General features: G+C 42.3%; 1 protein-coding gene across 3 annotated transcripts in view; it reads right to left on the bottom strand.

The window, feature by feature from the left end:
- Positions 1–18,666, bottom strand: part of AOAH (acyloxyacyl hydrolase (neutrophil)) — a 221,139-nt gene that overhangs the window by 32,565 nt on the left and 169,908 nt on the right. For all 3 annotated transcript variants that reach the window (XM_011972914.1, XM_011972918.1, XM_011972925.1), the window contains 3 exons: positions 9,592–9,628; positions 8,767–8,841; positions 505–677 (listed from right to left, as the gene is read on the bottom strand). In XM_011972914.1, the coding sequence (XP_011828304.1) occupies positions 505–677; positions 8,767–8,841; positions 9,592–9,628 (285 nt within the window). The remainder of the gene's footprint in view (positions 1–504; positions 678–8,766; positions 8,842–9,591; positions 9,629–18,666) is intronic.

Here is an 18,666-nt window from a genome sequence, read left to right as displayed (position 1 = left end):
AATATTTGAGTTGTCATTAGAAAGTTCCGGGAACATTTTAAAGCCTTTCAGAGCTAAGAACCCCAAGAGAGTGTAGAAGCAGGAAACGAGCAGGCTGGAGGACCGTGCTCTAGAGAATTCTAACAGGCCACCAGGAGGCACTTACCACTGAGATTCAGAGAAATCCCTGTCTTTGACTCACGGGTCTGTCTCCTGTTTGGGCTTCCTCAGCTCATTTTATATTTCACCTTCTGTTAGAGGAATTTCCTGGTTTGAGCGTTTACCTTTCAATGTGTCCTAATTCTTCGTGAATTACTTCTGCCCTTTCTGCCTTTGGATCTGATTCTGCTCACTTCTGGATAATGACCTTTAGATACTGCACCTGGGGGCTCTTGCCTTCATCAGCTCTGACCCATGTTCCATGATGGCATTTTAGGCACATTTCTGTATGGTTTGAACCATATATACATTGAACTGTATATACATTGATGTTATCAAAGAGTAAAAGAATCTTCAAACTGATACCGAGAGGATGATATCTGTTGTGCAAATTATCCCAGAGAAAGGTTCCATCTGGTAAGCCATACAAAATAACATGGCTGCCATCGGGCAGGTGGGAATTTAGATGCTTCAGAGTCTGCATGATGTTGGAGTAGAGTTTCTCAGGAGTGGTCATGGCTGGGACTGGGTCACTTTTCCTGTTGGTGGAATAAATAGAAAATATCTTGGTTGATTGTAAGGATAGATGCATGCAAGTTGCACGCAAATACAAGATGCATCACACACACACACACAGAATGTGGTGGTCATTGGAGCTATTTGCAAAATATTCCTGGATTTCCACCTTTCTGGCACATAGTCAGACTATACTTACTGACTTCCTTGTGGTTGAGTGGACTATGGACTATGTGACAAACATGTGTCGTATTTGGTGATGAGACACCTTCTAGAATGCTCTTTTTCTTTGCATGGGTATAGGCAATGTTCTAGATAGCTGCTTAACCAATCTGAATCTTGGAACAGAGTCCCATGGTGATCTCTGATGGACAAGTAGTATGAGAGAGACGTAAACATTTGTTGCTTTATGCTACTAAGATTTTAGGGGCCGTTTGTTCCTTTGTTCCTGTAGCATAAACTCACTGGCCTGACTTACACAGTTTTTGAAATGAAAGGGGTCTGGTATTGCTTATGATTTATTTGACACTTTGAGGTCTGTAATTTGGTCTTTAAAACTTTTCAAATGTATCACAGTTAGGAAACAGAATCTTACTGACCAAGTTATATGTCCACACTATAGCTTGCTTTTTATTCTTCAGTTTCTACACTGGATTTGGACTTGCATGCATTTCCTGATGGATTTCTATTCCAGGCTATACCCTGCAACAACATTTCCAACCAACAATTCCAGCCTGCATTGTTGTCTTTATATAGTAGCGCTTGTGCTCTCTAGAGGGTATTTGATTTTTTAAATTATATTTTCTTATTTCATAAAAGTTAGTAAAATAAAAAAAGAAAGTGCTGAAAGTAGTTATGAGAGACACAGTCCTAAAATCAAAGCATGTCAGACAGAGGTGAAGCTCCTAAGTGAGCTGAAAGTGATGAATCTTTGCCCTCAATCAGACATTTATTGAATTTAAGCTGACTTATTTTCATTTGGTTTGGAAAAGACGTAAGGAATGTACAAAATACTACAAAGACATCATTTGAAGTTATGTTAAAATTGCACTCATTGGTTGATTTAAAGTTATGTTTAATTGGGTGCTATGCTCACCACCTGGGTGATGAGGTCATTTGTACTCCAAACCTCAGCATCATACACTATATCCGTGCAATGAATGGGCACATGTACCCCCGAATCTAAAATAAAAGTTGAAATTATTTAAGAAAGCTATGTTTAAAAGGCAAAGGGTGCTAAAATATTTTTGGCATTAGTATATGTTTATTATTGTTCATTTCTTTGTACAACTGACTTTTGGACACACCTTCAGGAACACATCAAATTTGGATTAGGATCCTAAGCTGCATTAACTCGGGAGTAGAATACAGAATTTTCTAGGGTTTTCATCCACTCTTTAGGCTCTAACTCCCTGTCTTTTCCCTAAATGGAACAATGCTACAGTGTTACTTTCTCTTTTGCATACATAAAATTCCAGTTTCCCCAGTGATCCTATAGTGAGTTAAATAGTGTCCCTGTGAATGTGACATGACTTGAAAATAGGGTCTTTATGGTTGTCATTAGTTAAGATGAGGTCATGTTGGATTAGTGTGGGCCTTAAATTCAATGACTGAATCCTTACAAGAAGAGGAGAGGACACACAGACACACACCAGGAGGAAGGCCTTGTGAAGACAGAATCAGACACTGGGGTTACAGCTGTCACGAGTCAAAGAGTGCTGAGGGTCGCTGGGAGCCACCAGAAGCAGAAAGACAAAAGGAAGGAGTTTTCCCTGGAGCTTTCAGAGGGAGTATAGCCCCGTGGACACCTTGATCCTGGACTTTCAGCATCCAGAACTGTGATGAAATACATGTCTGCGTTTTGAGTCATCCAGTTTTGGTACTTTGTTATGGCAGCTCTAGGGAACTTAAGACAGATTGTGAACCAGATAAAATAAGTCCATCACTCAGAGGCTGGACCCGGGGCATAAGTGATATGGGAAGAGGGGACAGAAAGGGGCCCCCAGGGATCCATAATTCTCACTTTTAAGGGAGCTCATAAATGAATATCGGCACTGCCTTTTTGGAGGTCAATTTTTCAAAATGTATCCAAATTTGAAGTTGGCTTAACTTTTGACCTTGGAATTTCACTTTCAAGAAGTTATCCTATAGTAACATTTCCACAAATGTGCAAAAATGTGCATACAAACACTGCAATACTGCTTGGTGTAGTGTGTAACTGGAAAAAGACAGAAGCCTGAATACATAAATTATGGTACACCTGTGCAATAGAACTCTATATAGCTGTTAAGAAGAATAAAATAACTAGATATCATTGGTTGCACAACATTGTGAACTGGGAATGCCCCTGAATTTTTGCTTTAGAATGGTTAGTCTTACATTATGTGAATTTCACCTGAATAAAAAAAAGAAGTAATTTGTATGTATTAATATAGAAAGATGGCTAAAAAGTATTGCTGACTACAACAATACTTCTGGTGCTGTGGGGGTAGCCAGTAGGGTGGCAGTTGTGGTTGGTGTATGTGCTTCTAAACTATGTAATGGATCGCTAGAGTCTCCTAAGGGGGGAGAAAAAAAGATGTCTAATTTTACAAACTCTCAGGGTGTAGAACTGCATGCTAAATTCATGTTTTCCATTGTCAGGAAAAAATTACACTATTTTAAAAATAAAAATCTTCCTAGCCTGATAAAAAGCAGCTACAGCAATTTGCGACTAGGTTGCCTACCTACTAGAGCAGAAGTGTGGGGAGGGGCTTTGACTTGATTCCTATATGCATAGAAGCAGCACTGAAGAACCTGCCCAAAGTACTCAGGTTCTGTATTCACTGTGTGTTTGAAGTGTGACAGCAAGGGTGAAATGAAAGGCAAGTCGGGTATCTATAGCCTTTCTTCTGTCATTGGTAAAGCTGGCACACACTGCCTATTCACTTTTGTCTTGCCACACTTTTTTTTTTTTTTCCCCTGCGGATACAGCCACGCTTTGGCACAAAGCAATTATGCTGAGCTAATGTTCTCCAACCACATAAGGGCAAGATGAGTTAAGATGGACAAAATCTTCCCAAATCCCCATTAAATAATTATTTTTTTGGTTAGAGGCACAACCCTGATGCTAAATGAAGAATCTGAGCTAATTTGTACTTACGAAAGGGCACCCACAAATTAAGCAAGCATAATCAACATGGCTAGTTGCTAAGTGAAATAAAAATGGAAGCCTTGGTGTTGCTAATGAAACATTCTCCAGTTACCTTTGTTCCACCTTGTACAACTATAGAATTTACTTTTAATTTGCATAGCAAAATCAACCAACTCTTAGCTCAGGTAAGGGCAAGGGAGTCTATGTGATTCATGGGGCGATCACCCCTTCCAGATGCCATAGAAGGTGCCTTTTGACTTCTGTCCCTGAAAAGTTTTCCTTTCTTTTTTCTTTTCTTTTCTTTTCTTTTTTTTGGGGGGGGATGGAGTCTCACTCTGTCACCCAGGCTGGAGTGCAGTGGCGCAATTTCGGCTCACTGCAACCTCTGCCTCCCAGGTTCAAGTGATTCTCCTGCCCCAGCCTCCCGAGTAGCTGGGACTACAGGTGCGCACCATTACACCCAGCTAATTTTTCTGTTTTTAGTAGACACAGAGTTTCACCATGTTGACCAGGATGGTTTCAATCTTTTGGCCTCGTGATCTGCCTGCCTCAGCCTCCCAAAGTGCTGGGATTACAGGCATGAGCCACCACGCCCGGCTCCCTGAAAAGTTTTCAATGCCATTTTGATCTGTGTACTCTTCCTCCTCTGGTGATGTTTGGGGGAGACTTTGTGCTAGTATTCTGGAGACCAAAGAACCCTAGTGGTTGAGAACTATCTCCTAGGTCTCGTCTCTCTGGTGTCTGCCAAAGGACGAATAGGCTGGGCTGAAGGTGTCTAACCCTTTCAACCCTGGTGTCCCAGGCACCTGCCACCTCGGATTTGTCTGCCCACCCCAGGGTCCCAGCGCCCCTTCTCACACACCAGCGAGCTCACCCCAGACACTCAGATGGATAGGTGAGAGATCGAGAGTGCTCAGCTAACAAAGAAGATGTGAAAACCGCCTGGGATACAGTGGCCACACTGGGGAAAATAATGAGAGAGAAATTTGTGCTCACTGACATGCTCTCACACATGTCAGGAACACATGGCCAGGCTTGGAACAGATGAACAGTCTCACTCCTGAGGGTGACTCTGAAGCCTGTCCTGCCCTAATGAATTGTGTCTGATCAGGCAAAATAAGCCTGATCATTTCATTACCCTGGCAGGTAAGCCAGCCAGATTTTACCTGGCCGGTGCCAGAGAGAGGTGTCCCTTCTCAAGGAAGAAACTGATCAGCATGCGCAGAAAACCAGTTTCCTGGAGCCACAGCTAAAGCCCAGGTCACTGTAGTGGTCAAGTGCTCACACCTTACTCACAGCTAGCATTTGTGTTTTTGAAACACCCAGGTAAGAGAGTTAGCCCTTTTCTTCATGCCAGCCAGTTGCAAACACATTGTTGAGCTCTCATCCAATCCCCTTGAAGAGATATCTTTTTTTTTTTTTTTTTTTTTTTAAATAGAGACAGGGTCTTGCTCTATCACCCAGGCTGGAGGGCAGTGGTATGATCATAGCTCACTGCAGGGTTGAACTCCTGGGCTCAAACTATCCTCCCACTTTAGCCTCCTGAGTAGCTGGGGAGAAGGGGCATCTTGATACAGACTGGGAATGGGATGAGGCCTCCCATATTACCCCATGCATAGAGATACATTAAACGTCCCTTAAAAGTGGGCGTGGCCTGGAACATGCTGGCTGGTTGGAACCTCCTTATCATTCCCTTTGCTACCCATGTCTCTCACTGAGGAGTCTGGGAGAGAGAATTCCTCTGAGCAGCAGGAGCTCTTTCCATTCCCTTCCCTGCTGGCTTTTCTATCATCTGAATAAATAACATGGATGGTTTCTCACTAGTCCAGGCTCCTTAGGGCCTGTGACCTATCAGTGCCTCGGCTGGCTTCCTCTTAATGCAGTGCTGGTCAACTGCCCAGGGCATAACCTGAAGCACTGGCATTGAAGAAAAACAATAGTTGAGGGCAGACAGGCACAGACACCCTGTGTGGGTTGTCCTGGCTCTCTCCATAAGATGAAAATGTATAATTTATACTTTCTGTGTATACTCCTAAGAATATGATGCTTGTATGAGTGCCATCTGTCCTGTGATTGTCCACTGTAACAAATGAAACTATATCCATTTATGGGGCTAGTGCTAGATGCTTGTATAATTCTATGGAATTTCCAGCAATTACCATGTTCATTTCAGGGATGCTGCACTGGGATGTTGGCAAAGGGTTGTCACTGGCCTTTATGATTGGACGTTCTGAGGCCATTCCCGTTTCCCACTACTGCCTCTGTCACCCCAAGGTTCTGCTGCTGTAGCTCCCCAACATTTGCCTTGTTTTCAGGAATGTTTCTCCTTTCATATCATCCACATTACATAGCCCTCAAGGGCAGTGATTGGAAAAGCGCAAAGGAAGCTGAGTTAGCCTAAATCAAATTGAGCAGGGTTACAATGAGAAAGCCAGGTTCTCTACGTGATCTTTCTTTTTGACTTCCTGATGCTAAAAGCTGTCTTCCAATCATGACCCTCATTCATTTAACCAGTATTTGTTGAGTAACTAGATGAGTTTAGAGAATTGAGAAAAGAGCACATAAATGTGTTACTTCAGTAAGAGCTAGCATTGTCATAGAAAAAGAAAAGAAAAAAGTCAAGCAAATATCCTAAAACTTGTTCCAGGACAGACTTATTATGTAACTCCTTGCTGCTTGAGCTTTTTATAAAATCCCTTTGCTCATTTTGGGAAATCTACTCCACCTTGACGTTCTGGCAGATGGGGAGGTATAGTTGCCATCTGTCTTTATTTTTTTAACCCCTCCACAGGACATCACAAAGTGGGCACCACAGGGACATCCCATACTGCCAACTCTGTTCTTTCACCCAAATGCTTGCTGCTTCTCTACCCAGATCCCCAGCAGGGGAGAGGCTGGCACAGGTCTCTGGCTGATGTCTGCCTGCCCTTTAGCTCTTTGGGAAAGGAAAAGTAGGACTGGGCTGGAGGGGTCTGGGTAAGCAGGTTTTGCTGGAAAAGTACAGTTTCAGGGATTTTGGCTTTTGGAGCCAGAGTCTCTTTCTGCACATGTTCTTTATTCAGTATAGTCAGTTTGCTCTCTGTTCCTCTCTGGAAGGACATGCTCTGGTGGCTGGGGGAGCAATGACTGATCTGACCATAGCTTTGTTCTGTTTCATGATGGCAGCCAGAGCCTGAAGCATGGTGTTTCTCCTTCCATTAGCTCCTTGATGTCAGGGGCTGTGGCTTCTTTGCCATCGTATCCATATCCTAGAGCCTGGCACAGTGCTTGGCACATCGTGGTGCTCACCATATACTTAAAAAAGTGAGTGAGTCAAAGAGGAAATAAGACAGTGTGAACTACAGACAGGGAATGGAATTTGGTTAGATAACCTGGTTTGGCTCCCAGCTTTGACACTCAATACCAGAACAGGCAAGTTCCTTATCCTTGCCAAATCAGTGTCCTCATCTGTAAGATGGGACAATCATCCTTGCCTCTTAGGGCTGCTGGGAGGACGGAATGATATAGAGTGATGTACCTCTTGGTTTATGGCAGTCCTTAAAGGGTGTTTGCTGTTTACTGGAAAGTCCCAGGTGGCTCTTCACAGACCTTGGTGCCAAGCATGTAGCCTTGGCCAACTTGGGGTTCTGGGGCCAGCAGCAAACCAGCCTAAGGGCACCAAGGTGACATCTGGCATATCAGAGTCTCTGGATCATTATGGCATCTCCTCCCCTGAATGCACTTCACTGATTATGTCTGCATCTCCTTTGCCATCTGAATTTTATCTGTGCGGGCAAACACACTTTAATACTATTGAGTTTTGTTTTCAGCACGGGCTTGGAAAGCGTGGCAAGTGAAATACAGGAAAGCAAACAGCGGAGTGAGCAGGATGGCCCACTTCTAGCACAGTTGGGGTGGAGTCCAGCTCTGCCATTAATCAACCCTGTTGCAGGCAAATCATGAACTTCTTTTGGCCTTACTTTCCTGTTTCCTAAAATAGTGAGTGGGTGGCTATTGCTACTGGGGAGTTGCTCTAAATCCTGTCTCACCATTTTTTTTTTTTTTGGCCCTAATCACAGGACAGATGGCATTCATACATGCATCATATTCTTAGGGGTGTACACAGATTTTGAGAAACCTCCCCAAATGTTATATAGGAACTAAGGAATTCACCATTTTGAAGTCACTACCAATATCAGCAGTTTAGCAAAATTACCTTCTTGCTATGGGCCATGGGCATAAATAGGATTGGCCATGAGTTATCCGCAGTTCCTTTGCAAATGCTGTAGGTCTGTGCGTCTAAGCTGTCTCTTCCACATGAGGAAGTAAAGTAGATCAGAATATGAGTGAGATCGACGTTCTTATGGGGTAGCTGTGCTGCTGCCTTATTTTATTTAAAAAATCACAATTCCCAATCTTGGGTTCTCAGTCAGTAGTAGCACATTTCTTGTGATATAACTGATCAGGATGCACCCATTTGTTGTTACATCAGAGTTGATAATTAATGGAGCAGATATTTTCAAAAGAAGCTTTCAGCGTCACAGATTGGTACTGTTGATTTCACATGTGTCTAGGACTTGTTTTTTTTTTTTAAGATAGAGTCTTGCTCCGTCACTCAGGCTGGAGTGCAGTGGCATGATCTCGGCTCACGGCAACCTCTGTCTGCTGGGTTCAAGTGATTCTGCTGCCTCAGCCTCTCATGTGGCTGGGATTATAGGCACACACCACCACGCCCAGCTAATTTTTGTATTTTTAGTAGAGACAAGGTTTCACCATGTTGGCCAGGCTGGTCTCAAACTCTTGACCTCAGGTGATCTGCCCACCTTGGCCTCCCAAAGTGCTGGGATTACAGGTGTGAGCCCCTGTGCCCAGCCATGCTTCTAAGATAGAGAAATTCAGCTGAACAGCAGGCTGCTATAATGGAGTGGAGTTGGTGAGGAGAGGGTGGGGAAGAGCCCAGAGTCAAAGAATCTTGAAAATACTTTTTCTCAATAACTCACCCATTGCAGACATCATTTCCAATCATGGCATATATAACGATGGCGGGATAGTCCAACATCTTGTTTCTAGACAAGCTGAGAAGGCATAGATGGAATCTGAATGTCAGATACTTGGAAACCTAGCTATGTAGCCAGTGACACAGGCTGGGCCTTTGAAAATCTTGGTATGACCACCCTCTTGACAACCTTTTTGCTATTTTTCTTTCATTCTAGTACAGCCAACCACCATTCCCACTTCCCATTTATTCTCTATAATCATTGTCCCACTTGCCTATTAGAGAAAGGACACATAAATGCATAAAACTGAAAAGAATGGATTGAGGTCCTGGGTAAATAGACACAATACTATCTTCTTGGCATCTTTCACAGCAATTGCATCAATAAGCACAGGTGAGTTATTGGGTTACTTATGTCCATGTTCTTAGGATATCCTGGCAGCCGTGGACCCATAGTCAACTTTGAAAAGGCAAAGCCTTCTTGAGGCTTCCAGTCAGGACAACTCGAGCCTTGTTTCTGAATTTCAAGCCCCAAAGAAGCACAAAAAATGTTTTCTCATTCATAAAGCAGGAATATGACATCATCCTTTTGTCTGTCAGACCTAAGTTTTACCAACTTTGTATGCATTTTTATCACCCTTCTTTGAGGACATATGCAAATTAATCACTTTCTATGCTCACTGGCCCAAGGAGTGATATCCTAGAGTTTGGATAGTGACTAACAAGCTATTTATGCTCAGTAAAAACGATTTTGGGGTAATAACAGAGTTTTCATTCCTTATTCAAAATGAGGAACCAAATTAAAAACAACTTTTTATCTTCCACTTACCTTTCTATAAATTTTTTCAGGTTTCGGGAAGATGCACCTGAATAATTAAAATTAAGAAAACAATTAAAGTTAGTGAGTTCAATTTCACACTATCAGTATGGGAGTCTGGTTGACTGAACTCATGAAAGCAGCATTACTGTTTGGTCAAAGGTTGTTCTGACCAACACATTGATGGAAATAATTTGCTTCCCATCAGCTTCTGTAGTGTTTAATCCTGGAACTCTCCTTAAGGGCTTTTCTGTTTATTTACAAAACCAAAATTTCTTTGGATTCATGTGTCTTCAGACATTTCCTAAGCATACATGAGTAAATCTTCTAGTAGGTGTGAGAAAAAAGTATATATCTACTACCAAACAGACAAACTACTGAAAATATTAAAGAACGAGTTGAAGAATTAGAGGAAAATGCAAAGAATGTTACAAGAATTACCCACCTCCTTGGAGAGCCCGATTTAATTTCCTATTATTCCTGCACACTGCCGAGGCTCCCGCAGGCTGTCTGGCCAACACAAGGTTCAGATTGTAGAGTTGATATATTTCAACTCTTGTAATGATATACATGACCATCCTGCCCCATCCCATTACCACCTGTAACATATCTCTTATATGAAAATCCAGACCGGGCATGGTGGCTCACACCTGTAATCCCAGCACTTTGGGAAGCCGAGGCAGGTGGATCACTTGAGGTCAGGAGTTCGAGAACAGTTCGAGACCAGCCTGGCCAACATGGCAAAACCTCGTCTCTACTACAAATACCAAAAAATTAGCCAGGTATGGTGGCGTGCACCTGTAATCCCAGCTACTCTGGAGGCTAAGGCAGAAGAACTGCTTGAACCTTGTTGGTGGAGGTTGCAGTGAGCTGAGATCGTGCCACTGCACTCCAGCCTGGGCGACAGAGAGAGACTTGCCTCAAATAAAAGAAAATCATATTTGTTGAATACTTATTTTATTCTAGGTGCTGTTACACTTTTACAGCTCATTTAAGCTGTGGTACAATTGTGTGAGGTAGGTACTGTCGTATTCCCACTTTTAAATCAGGAAACTGAGGTCCACTTAAGTGGCTTGCCCAAAGCCACACAGGTACTCCTTTGAAGAACTGCAGTTCGAACCAGTCCCTTCCGTCTGCCATGCTGAACTCTGGCTTCCTGTGGACAGTGCTCCTCTAGGCTGTAGTTGAGAAAGAGTGAACCCAAACTAGTGTACTGTCTTTTTGTCCGCAAGAGACAGATCTGCTAGAAATAAGCAAGTAATTCTCAGGTGGGTGGTGCAACTTAGTGGATGAGTTGGAGAAACACCATCCTGTTGCCACTTTCCGTAGGAAGATTCTCCTATAACTTCCAGCCTTGGAAGCTTGGGGATAAGTGCATTTTACCGCAGACCCAGGCGTGTTCTTCCAGTTCCATGTGGGAAAAAGAGCAGTGTGCAGCCATGAAGGGTGTGCTGGCCTGTGTCTCACTGAAGCTGTGTAGCTATGAAATGATTGCCTCTTTTTCACATACAGCTAGTGGCAAGCTGTACAGGCAGCACTGATGTTCTCTTGGTTGATTCAGGAATGTTAGTACATCAAATAAATATTGCTTTATTTCCATTTTATTATGGTAAAATATACATTTTTTTTCTTTTCTTTCTTTTTTTTTTTTGTGTCAGAATCTCGCTCTGTTGCCCAGGCTGGAGTGCAGTGGTGTGATCTCGGCTCACTGCAACCTCCGCCTCCTAGGTTCAAGCAATTCTCCTGCCTCAGCCTCTTGAGTAGCTGGGATTACAGGCATGTGCCACCATGCTTGGCTAATTTTTGTATTTTCAGTAGAGATGAGGTTTCACCATGTTGGTCAGGCTGGTCTCGAACTCCTGACCTAGTGATCTGCCTGCCTTGGCCTTCCAAAGTGCTGGGATTACAGGCGTGAGCCACCGCATCTGGCCTCATTTCATCTTTTAACCCCTCTTGAGTGTACAGTTCAGTGGCATTCAGTTCATTTACATTGTTGTGCAACCATCATCACCACCCATCTCCAGAACTTTTCCATCATTCCAAACCAAAACTCAAAATGCAATAAAGAATAACTTTCCACTGACTCCTCCCTCCAGCCCCTGATAACCACCCTTCTACTTTCTGCCCTTTTGCATTTAACTGTTTAGGCACCTCATGTAGATGGTTCAAGTCATACTTGTCCTTTTGGGTCTGGTTTATTTTACTCAGCATAACGTCCTCAAGCTTCATTCATAACACATTTTGTTTATCCATTCATTCGTTGCTGGCCATTTGGGTTATTTCCACCTTTTGGTTGCTGTGAATAATGCTGCTATGGATAGTCCCTGCTTTCAAGTGTTTTGGGCATATGGTATACCTAACTGAAAGTGCTGGGCTGTATTGGAGTACTATGTTTAATTTTTTTCAGAAATGGCTATGTCATCTTCTTTCTTTTTTGTAGTGAAGCAAGGAATCATTATTATTATTTTGATTTCAACTTTTATTTTTGATTCAGAGGTACATGTGCAGGTTTGTTACCTGGGTATATTGTGTAATGCTGAGGTTTGGGGGACAATTGATCCCATCACCCAGGTACTGAGCATAGCAGACCCAATAGGTAATTTTCTTTATTTTTTATTTTATTTTGAGTTGCAGGATACATGTGCAGGATGTGCAGGTTTGTTACATAGGTAAATATGTGCCACAGTGGTTTGCCGCACCTGTCAAGCCATCACCTAGGTATTAAGCCCAGCATGCATTAGCTATTTCTCCTAATGCTCTCCCCACCCTGGCACTCCCCCGACAGGCCGCAGCATGTGTTGTTCCCCTTCCTGTGTCCATGTGTTCTCATTGTTCAGCTGCCACTTATAAGTGAGAACATATGGTGTTTGGTTTTCTGTTCCCGTGTTTGCTAAGGATGATGGTTTCCAGCTCCCTCCATGTCCCTGAAAAGAACATGATCTCGTTCCTTTTTATGGTTGCGTGGTATTCCATGGTGTATGTGTACCACATTTTCTTTATCCAGTCTATCATCAATGGGTATTTGGGTTGATTTCATGTCTTTGCTACCGTGAATAGTGCTACAATGAACATACACATGCATGTATCTTTATAACAGAATGATTTATATCCCCTTCGGTATATAACCATAACGGGATTGCTGGGTCAAATGGTACTTCTGGTCCTAAATCTTTGAGGAATTGCCACACTGTCCTCCAGAATGGTTGAACTAATTTACATTCCCACGAACAGGGTATAAGCATTCCTATTTCTCCACAAGCTCGCCAGCATCTGTTTCTTGACTTTTTAATAATCGCCGTTCTGACTGTCGTTTTCAACCTTTGCCCCCTCCTTCCCTCCCCACCTCTAGTAGTCTTGTGCCTGTTCTTGCCATCTTTATGCCCATGAGTATCCATTGTTTAGCTCCTACTTGTAAGTGAGAACATATGGTATTTGGTTTTCTGTTTCTGCATTAATTCACTTAGGATAATGGCCTCCAGCTGCCTCCATGTTGCTGGCGATGACATGATTTAGTTCTTTTTATGGTTGCATAGTATTCCACGGTATATATACACCACATTTTCCTTATTCAATCCACTGTTATGGGCACCTAGGTTGATTCCATGTCTTTGCTATTGTGAATAGTGTTGTGATGAACAATGGGTACATATGCCCTTTTGGTAGAGTAAGTGATTTTCTTTCGGATATACACCCAGTAATTGGATTGCTGGGTCAAATGGTAGTTCTCAAAGTTCTTTGGGAAATCTCCAACTGCTTTCCGCAGTGGCTGAACCAATTTACATTCCCAACAGTAGTGTATAAACATTTCCTTTTCTCTGCAGCCTTGTCAGCATCTGTTGTTTTCTGACTTTGTAATCATAGCCATTCTGACTGGTGTGAGATGGTATTTCATTGTGGTTTTGATTTGCATTTCTCTGATGATTAGTGATGTTGAGTCTTTTTCATATTCTTGTTGGCTGCTTATATGTCTTCTTTTGAGAAGTATCTGTTCATGTCTTTTACCCATTTTTTTTAATGGGGTATTTGGTTTTTGTTTGTTCAATTGTTTAAATTCCTTATAGATTCTAGATATTAGACCTTGGTTGCATGCATCGTTTGTGAATATTTTGTAGGTTGTCTGTTTACTCTGTTGATGGTTTCTTTTGCTGTCCAGAAGCTCTTTAATTAGGTCCCACTTATCAATTTTTGTTTTTGTTGCAATTGCTTTTGAAGACTTAGTCATAATTTTTTTCCCAAGATCAATGTCTAGAATGGTGTTTTCTAGGTTTTCTTTTAGGATTCTTATACTTAAGCTCTTACATTTAATTCTTTAATCCATTTGAGTAATTTTTGTATATGGTGAAAGATAGGAGTCCAATTTTATTCTTCTGCTTGTGACTTGTCAGCTATCCCAGCATCATTTATTGAACAGGGAGTCCTTTCCCTATTGCCTATTTTTGTTGACTTCATTGATGATCAGATGGCTGTAGGTGTGCCATCTTATTTCTGGGCTCTCTATTCTGTTCCATTGGTCTACGTGTCTGTTTTTGTACCAGTACCATGCATTTTGGTCACTGTAGCCTTATAGTATAGTTTGAAGTTGGGTAATGTGATGCCTCTAGCTTTGTTCTCTTTGCTTAGTATTGCTTTGGCTATTCAGGCTTTTTTTTTTTTTTGTTCCATATGAATTTTAGAATAGTTTTTTTCTAATTTTGTGAAAAATGATATTGGTAGCTTGAAAGAATAGCATTGAATCTGCAGATGCTTTGGGCAGTATGGCCATTTTAACAATATTGATTCTTCCAATTCATGAGCATGGAATATTTCTCCATTTGTCTTGTGTCATTCATGATTTCTTTCAGCAACATTTTTTAGTTCTCCTTGTAGAGAGAGGTCTTTGGCCTCCTTGGTTAGATGTATTCCCAGGTATTTTATTTCCTTGGGATGTTGTAAGTGGGATTATGTTCTTGATTTGGCTCTCAGCTTGAACGTTATAGAAGTATAGACATTTCACTGATTTCTGTACATTGATTTTGTATCTTGAAACTTTGCTAAAGTTGTTTATCAGCTCCAGGAGCCTTTTAGTGCAGTCTTTAGGGTTTTCTAGGTGTAGAACCACATTGTAGTGACGAGATATTGTTTGACTTCCTATTTTCTTATTTGGATGCTTTTTATATCTTTCTTTTGCCTGATTGCTCTGGCAAGGACTTACAGTACTATGCTGAATAGGAGTGGTGAGAGTGGGCATCCTTTTCTTGTTTCACTTCTCAAGGGGAATGCTGCCTAGGAATTATTAAAATGCACATAGCCATAAAAATTAGGAGTAATCAGTCCATTTCAGTGTGCATTTGCTCCTTTACCTGCTCCATCCATTTCTTGAGCACTGGCATGTGCCTGCCATAAGGCAGAGATAAAAAGATGAGCTGGACACAGCCTCAATACTTTCTAAATAGTATCTATGAGGGTAGACACATAATTGAGCACTGGGAACATTTCTTTCTTTCTTTCTTTCTTTTTTTTTTTTTTTGAGATGGAGTCTCACTCTATCCCCCAGGCTGGAGTGCACTGGTGCGGTCTTGGCTCACTGCAACCTCCACCTCCCAGGTTCAAGGTATTCTCCTGCCTCAGCCTCCCATGTAGCTTGGATTACCAGCACCCACCATCATGCCCAGCTAATTTTTGTATTTTTAGTAGAGATAGGGTTTCATCATGTTTCCCAGGCGGGTCCCGAGCTCCTAACCTCAGGCTATCCACCTGCCTTGGCCTCCCAAAGTGCTGGGATTATAGGCATGAGCCACCATGCCCAGACAACAATTTTAAGAGATTAGTGAAAATCCAACCCCAATGCTCGAAAAGAGGAAAAGCCAATGTGATTTGAGGCCTATTATCTCTACTCAGGGAAGGTGCCAGCTCTCATAACACTGAGTCCTCAGTACAGGGGCTCCAGTCTTTCTGGGAGTGAGTGCTCCCTGTTGTCCTCCAGAGGACAGAAGAGAAGGAGCACAGCCCCCATGCACTGTGTGGATCTTGCGGTGGCACATGCATCAGCTGGGCCCTTCATTCAGTTCCAGTGCCGTGACTCTTAGCTTCTTATTTTCGGTGAGATAATAGATCGGGAGATGTTTAATTCTCATTCTTTGATTTTTCTCTTAATGAGAAATGAAAACTAATGAAAGTTCAAGCCATGAGTGGGGAAAAAAATAATTAAAGGACCAGGTCAGAGCAATAATTTTCTTCATTATCTGGGGTACAGGTGGGAATTTGAGGTGCAGGGCACCCACAGAGCTTGGGAAAAATGAAAACGAAAGCCTGTTGTGACATACCACATGAGCATCCCCTCCTGTGCCCACATCCCTGGGTCCCTTTGTCACTCAGTACGAAGATGGGAGACCAGTGGCAATTGGCCGTGGTAAATTTTTACAAAGCAATCACAAACAGCCACCTAAGGAGTGAGGACTTGTCTGTTCTTCTTTACCCAAGTGTCTATTTTCTATAGTAGGTATCCACACTAGGAGCCTAGAATTCTCTTTGTTCTGAAGTTCTTGTGCCTTCCACTATTTCTATTTCCCTTCGAAACCTGTTTTTTGAGATTATGTAATTAGTTTATGTAATTCTCATGTCACACTTTCTTCTTACTTTCCTTTTTCTGTTCTGTTATCCTTTTGCCAGACTCATCAACATTTTGTGTCTCTCTCCTTCCCTGTCTCTATTGTCTTTCTTCCCCTGTACATAGACTTCTCCCCAGTTGCTTGCCATGCGCTATCATTAGAGAAAATGCTGACTGCAGCAAGAAAAGATAGATAGCTCCTAGCCTGTGGGATGTGGCAAAGTAAGGCAAACATTTCAAGAACTGGCACTGTACCCTTAAGAATTCCATATTCTGATCCCTGCGATCATAGTTTGATGAAATGAAAGAGGTTTGACCTTGGAATAGGAGCATTTTATGTATTTGTCAAGATGGTCCAAATGGAGAGCCCACCTGTCTCCAGTGACGAGAAGAAAAGGGTCCATGCAGGCCTTCAAAGTCTGAACTCTGATTCATCGAGTTTCTTTTAAATAGGGTGCAGGGCATTGAAAGAAGAGAAATGTTTCACATAATCCCAGCATTGGTTATCCCTCCATAAGTGCATATTCAGAAACACCTTTACGGAGTTGCTTTCCAAAGATCCTCCCTTCCCATGATCTCTCAAGTACTCTCTGGTTCCCTGGACTCCACAATTTGGTCCTGTAGCCAGAAAGTCGGGGCTTTAGTGCTCTGCTCTGCTGTGCTCTTCCTAAAAATTCACTCATGGTGACCCCAAGTGATGGGAGAACAGAATAAGAAAAAAGGCAGGTCAGACGCAGTAGCTCATGCCTGTAATCCCAGCACTTTGGGAGGCCAAGGCAGGCGGATCACGAAGTCAGGAGTTTGAGACCAGCCTGGCCCACATGGTGAAACTCCATCTGTACTAAAAATACAAAAATTAGCCAGGCGTGGTGGCAGGTGCCTGTAATCCCACCTACTCAGGAGGCTGAGGCAGGAGAATCACTTGAAACCAGAAGGCAGAGGTTGCAGTGAGCTGAGATCATGCCACTGCACTCCAGCCTGGGCAACAAGAGTGAAACTCCGTCCCCCCGCTGCAAAAAAAAGGCAACGGGGGTTTGCCCCACCTTTCTGGGACCACAACTATTCCAGTGGAGAGGCAGTCTCCCTCCAATCTCCTTGGAATTCTAGGCAACTGTATGTCCCCACTATTTCTGCTGTTACTGCCAGGAGACCACTTTCCCATGTCTAGAGTGAGAACTAGAAGGTTTCTTCTAGAAGTGACCTCTCTGTGCTGCTTCTGGGTTTTGGGCTGCCTTGAGTCCAGGTTGGAAGACGCCAGAGGATAGCATAATGCTAATCTAATTGTTCATTTGGCGATGGTCCTAATTCTGGTTTTCTTCTTCACTTGTCCTGCTATTTACTTTCCAGAGTGCTCCAGCTATTCCATACACTCTGTTCAGGTTTTATAGCTATTTTCAGCAGGAGAGACAGGGTGGGATATGTTTACTCCATTGTACTTGAAACCAGAAACCAGAATCTGTTAAAAAGAGTATGAAAAGTTCTTGAAAAATACTGTGTCATACTATGACCTAAAATGTATCTATTAACATTTTTGAACATGAATTAGATTTTTAAATATTGTAGATTTTGCTTTTATTTTTATGATTTAGAGGTATTTTCAGGAGAATGATTTGTACAATCCATTAAAAAAATCCATCATGAGAAATTTAAATTCTTTCTCTTCTCTAAAAATATTTGCTTGCAATAAGCAGAAACATTGAGACTACTATATTGACCTTGAGCTCAAAATAGTAGGCACTTAACAATTTGTTGTGGCAGTTTCTGATAGTGTTTCTACTACTGTAAATGCCTTCAGATTCACAAGTGTGGCTCTGAATTTCAGCTAAATGATTCTCTAAAACATAGATTTTTAAAAGGATGTATAATAATAGCCTTTCCACAGTAGCTGTGATCTGCCTCCAGCCTCAAAGCCTGACATAGCCCCACAAATATCTTTCAGCCATGTCCAACTTCTCTCTTCCTCTTCCTCAAAGATGTTTACCCCTCAGAGCCTCCCAGCTCTGAGTCACCATCTCCCTGTCGTTTTTGAATTCCTATTTATTTCTTCAGGGCTCTCAGCTCAAATTTTAACTCATATGTAAAGTCTTCCCCTACTTCTACAGACAGAGTTAAGTGCTTCTTACGTCCAGAGGCCTCAACTTGCCTTTATTTCACTGCCCTTTCACCAGAAGCACAATGATTTCCTTTTTGTCTTTGTTTCCCATTTGGTGATGATCTCCTTGAAGGCGGGGGCTTTGTCTTTCTCATCTTTCTATTTCTAGCACCTCTTGCAATATTGGAGAGAAAAGAGAGGAGGGGAGTGGTGGGGCAAAGTCAAGTGGAAAATGAGCAGAAGGAAAGTGAAAGAGAATACCAGAGGTAAAAGGCTCATCCCGGGATGCTTTGGAGCTGATAGAAATGACAGCTCACTCAAGCTATCAATACAAGCAGCAGATAACTTTCCATGATGTCCTTTATCTCAAGCCCTAAACAAAAGACATCTGTTGAAAGGACATCCCGCT

This window comes from Mandrillus leucophaeus, unplaced genomic scaffold (assembly GCF_000951045.1).
Source record: "Mandrillus leucophaeus isolate KB7577 unplaced genomic scaffold, Mleu.le_1.0 Scaffold100, whole genome shotgun sequence".
NCBI classification, from domain to species: domain Eukaryota; kingdom Metazoa; phylum Chordata; class Mammalia; order Primates; family Cercopithecidae; genus Mandrillus; species Mandrillus leucophaeus.
The sequence above is the reverse complement of the archived record's forward strand: the minus strand, read 5'-3'. Positions and strand labels throughout refer to the sequence as shown.